Source organism: Rasamsonia emersonii (assembly GCF_000968595.1).
Source record: "Rasamsonia emersonii CBS 393.64 chromosome Unknown ctg1118621760141, whole genome shotgun sequence".
In the NCBI taxonomy this organism is placed as follows: Eukaryota; Fungi; Ascomycota; class Eurotiomycetes; order Eurotiales; family Trichocomaceae; genus Rasamsonia; species Rasamsonia emersonii.
The window spans coordinates 33,085-37,096 of record NW_013563170.1 but is presented as its reverse complement, the minus strand read 5'-3'; the positions used below and the strand labels follow the sequence as shown (position 1 = coordinate 37,096).

At 47.6% G+C, this 4,012-nt stretch overlaps 2 protein-coding genes across 2 annotated transcripts; both read left to right on the top strand.

Moving 5' to 3' along the window:
- Nucleotides 1-586, top strand: T310_4599 (uncharacterized protein; the record flags this gene model as incomplete). The annotated part of the gene is made up of 3 exons (XM_013472540.1): nucleotides 1-199; nucleotides 311-385; nucleotides 540-586. Coding segments are annotated over 3 exons (321 nt in total), but the record flags the coding sequence as incomplete, so codon positions are not given.
- Nucleotides 587-1,924: 1,338 nt separating this feature from the next.
- On the top strand, nucleotides 1,925-3,218 carry T310_4598 (Cyanide hydratase; the record flags this gene model as incomplete). Its single annotated transcript, XM_013472539.1, has 5 exons — nucleotides 1,925-2,072; nucleotides 2,133-2,580; nucleotides 2,658-2,892; nucleotides 2,953-2,997; nucleotides 3,051-3,218. The coding sequence occupies 5 exons, from the start codon at nucleotides 1,925-1,927 to the stop codon at nucleotides 3,216-3,218; spliced, it is 1,044 nt and encodes a 347-aa protein (XP_013327993.1).
- Nucleotides 3,219-4,012: the final 794 nt, after the last annotated feature.

Sequence of the window (4,012 nt, the reverse complement as noted above, 5' to 3'; positions counted from 1 at the left end):
GAAATTAGGACTCTACGAGCTGAGACTGAGCGGAAAACTAGAAAGAAGGCAAGAAGGCGTGCTATTCTAGGTAATGATACCCTTTTATCTGTACAAGAAGGCCAAAATCGCATTCAGCAGCTTGATACGCAGCTTAATGAGAAGCTTGATGAGCCTACACCTATGCCTCAACGGCGAGCTCCACAACGCTGCAGTGGCTGTGGGACTATTGGACATACCATAAGGAATTGTCCTAATAAATAGCTATATATTCAACTACTAGATAGTCTAATTTAATTGTATTGGTGGTTGAAAAGCTTCAAAATTATAGTGGGTGCGGCGAAAATTCGTCGCTCGGTGGTATTCGTCGCTCGGTGGTTGATTACGTTAAGGAAATACACCTTACGTAAGCGTAAGCGTTCAAGATCATGTGTTGCAGCTTGTGTACAGATTGTCAGCACATATCTGTAGAAATATAGGCTTCACAGGGCTTCCCCTATAGACGCCCCTATAGGCTCGCATTGGCACCGCTATAGGCTTTATATAGGCTTAGATTACAGGCATATGGAGGTCCGAAGGTCCGGAGCATTTAGGTATAAACATTTAGATGTACTAGGCTTTATATTAGCTTATAAAGGCTTTATAATGCCTTTCTTATAGGCTTAGAGGCTTTATCAAGGCTTCCATTACAGGCTTTCGGAGTCCCGAAGGTCCAGAGCATCTATAGGCATTACTAAGCCAAGGTATTCTTTCCCCTTCGAGCCTAGACGAGCGAAGCTTGTATACCCCGTTTGTAATAGTTATTCCCGCCTGAATACTGCTTTTCCATCATTGCTGTTCACTACAAGGCAAATAATGAGGTGAATTTCAAAATCTTGTGGATATTGCTTGTCTGCGTCTTATGACTCTCGTCAGCAACGAACCGGTCTCATGGAAGGTCCTAAGAAATAGGCATGCGATTGGCAGGAACCCCTGGTTTCCCGACCCCGATGACATGGTCCTGGGATGGAGGCACAGATCAAGGGGAGTCTTGAGTATTTCGAACAAGAGTCACAGTCTAATTCACCTCTATTTGGCCTTAGTTTATAGAGGGATTGGAACTGATCTCTGATAAGAATGATTAAGATTAATAATGCAGGGTGTTGATATGACATATGCGCCCAAATTTACTAAGGATCTACATCCCAGGAACCATCTATCAGGAACCCTTATCTCTTGGCATGCTATCGAAGTATTGTTCATTGCTCACACTACGTATATTTGTCGCGGATTATCATGCACGATGACTGATTATCAATTTTTCTGAACCGCCTGACCATCATTTCTGCAAGGACAAGCTTTTCCCGCAGTACTGATCTAGTAACCCATCCATTCACCCGGGATCGATAAATCATAATTGATAAACAATAGCCGGTAGATAAGATAAGATACAGCCAATTATTAATTGCCCAAAGATGTGGTCCCGAATCCCCGGGATTTGGTTGCTGCTGTTGCCAAGGGATAACAGCACCAAACACCGCTATCAGTATCAACTGCATGGCGATCACTTTAGTCTTACACAGGAATATGCCTGATGGTCGATGCTTGAAGAGAGCTCATACTGTATGTTTGTAATTTCAATGGAAGTGGTCTGTCTGGCTGGATTTAAAAATGGGCGAGGATTGATGCGTTCGTCTGGTTGTACAGTACAGTTCCCCGCTAACAATTTCCTGGATCTTCCTCAGACAGGTAAATGATGAGCATGTTTCAAGCTTTTCGACAAAGTTATTATCTGTCTCATCGCATCTCAGACCCCGCGGGATTTGCTGCGATGCTGCGACATTCGAATCGAGTACAGACGAGAGGTATAAATATCAAGCTTTGAACGGCCAACTTTTCTGCAATCCAGTTGCAAACATTGCGAAAAAGCTTGTAAAGCACGTCCTTATCTTCTTTCACCTTTAAAATGCCCACCGTCCTCAAGAAGTACAAGGCCGCTGCGGTCAATGCCGAGCCGGGTTGGTTCAACCTGGAAGAATCAGTCCGCAGAACGATCCACTGGATCAACGAGGCTGGGAAATCGGGTTGCAAACTCATCGCCTTTCCGGAATTATGTATGACAGTAACTTGACTCAATCAATTGCGTGGGGTGTGTGTCTGATGATCTGATCTAGGGATCCCCGGATACCCCTTCTGGACGTGGGTGTTGAGCTATCAGGAGAGCCTGCCCTACTACAAAAAGTACCGCGAGAACAGTCTCCCCTCCGACTCAGAGGAAATGCAGCGCATCCGCGAAGCTGCCCGGGCAAACAAGATCTTTGTCTCCCTCGGCTACTCTGAGATTGACCGGGCCAGTCTGTATATGTCCCAGGTCATGATCTCGCCAACGGGGGACATCATCAACTACCGCCGGAAGATCAAGCCTACTCACACAGAGAAGCTGCTCTTTGGGGACGGCACGGGCGACACGACTGAGTCTGTGGTGCAGACCGAGATCGGCCGGATTGGGCAGTTGAACTGCTGGGAGAACATGAACCCGTTCATGAAGGCATACGCTGTCTCGCTGGGAGAACAGGTCCACGTCGCCGCCTGGCCGCTTCTTCCTGGGAAGGAGACCTGGAAGTACCCAGACCCCTACACGAACACGGCTGAAATCAACTGCGAGGTAAGTTTTCTATAGCGTGGTCGTCACTTCATAGCACTGACGCAGTCAATAACAAGACGGTGACGACTTCGTACGCCATCGAAACGGGCACCTACACCCTTGGAGCATGGCAGACCATCACTGAGGAGGGTCTCAAACTCAACCTGCCACCGGAAAAGGTGCCCAAAGACCCAAAGGTTTTCAATGGCCACGGCCGCATCTTCACCCCTGATGGCCGGAGTGTTGGTCCCGAGCCGGACAAGGACTTCGAAGGCCTGCTGTTTGTCGACGTAAGTCAAGCCCATCCAGTTAGTACTCTTTCTCGTGTTGTTAACATTTGTTTGATCTAGATCGACCTTGATGAGTGCCACTTGCCCAAGACCTTGGCCGATTTTGTGAGTATACCCTCGACAACTTGCATCGCAGGACAAGAATTAACCGGAAACAGGGAGGGCACTACATGCGCCCAGATCTCATCCGTCTGCTAGTCGATGACAACCGGAAGGATTTGGTTGTGCGTGAGGACCGCTTCAATGGGGGCGTGGCCTACACGCGGACTATCGACCGAGTTGGTCTGTCGAAGCCTCTCAGCCTGAGTGAAACTGGCGATGAGTAGATTATCGGATTATGTCGGTATCTGTGTATACCTGTGTCTACTAGCAGTCAGTGGTGGTTTGAATGAATCTCTGACACATTTGATGGAAATGCGCTTACTCTGTTGCTCAACGTCGCAAGAATTTGTCCATAAAGCTGTGCAGATCTGAAGATCGTAGTCAGTAGTCCATACCGAAATTGGCAGGTTTACATTATTCCAGTTTGTCTCCATCATCAAGCCAGTGCATCTCAGATATCCGCACCCCTGCCACTTCCATGACACTAATACAGTGTCTGCTATCATCCAGCAGCCTATTAGAGGAATCTGATTGGTGCCCACCCGAATGTCAATGCGGGCACTTGTGGTCATAAAGATACTGCAATCGCATTCAGTCCATCGCCTGTTTGACTCGACCAGAAAGCTGTTTGTCTCGTTCCTCATTTGGTATTGCCAAAGCTCGAAAATGGCAGTTTCGTAAAAACAGTCTTTCCACTCTTGTGCAGTTCTGCTAATATCCACCAGCTCGACATACAGCGCTTCATTGACATCATCTGTCCTGAACTACCACCACGAGAATGGCAGACGCTACCATGGATATCGCGATGGGAGTAAGTGCCTTCTTTTTCCATAACGACTAATACTACAGTCTGCGCACTACTAATGGCCCCAAGGTTATCTCCTACCTAATGACGACGAGGAGGCTGATCGCCTAGACATGATCCATGAGATGACGCTAGCAATCATGGAAAGAAAGCCGTTTTTGCACCTGTTGGACCGTCACCCCAGCAGGTGATTGACCTTGGTAACGGGACTGG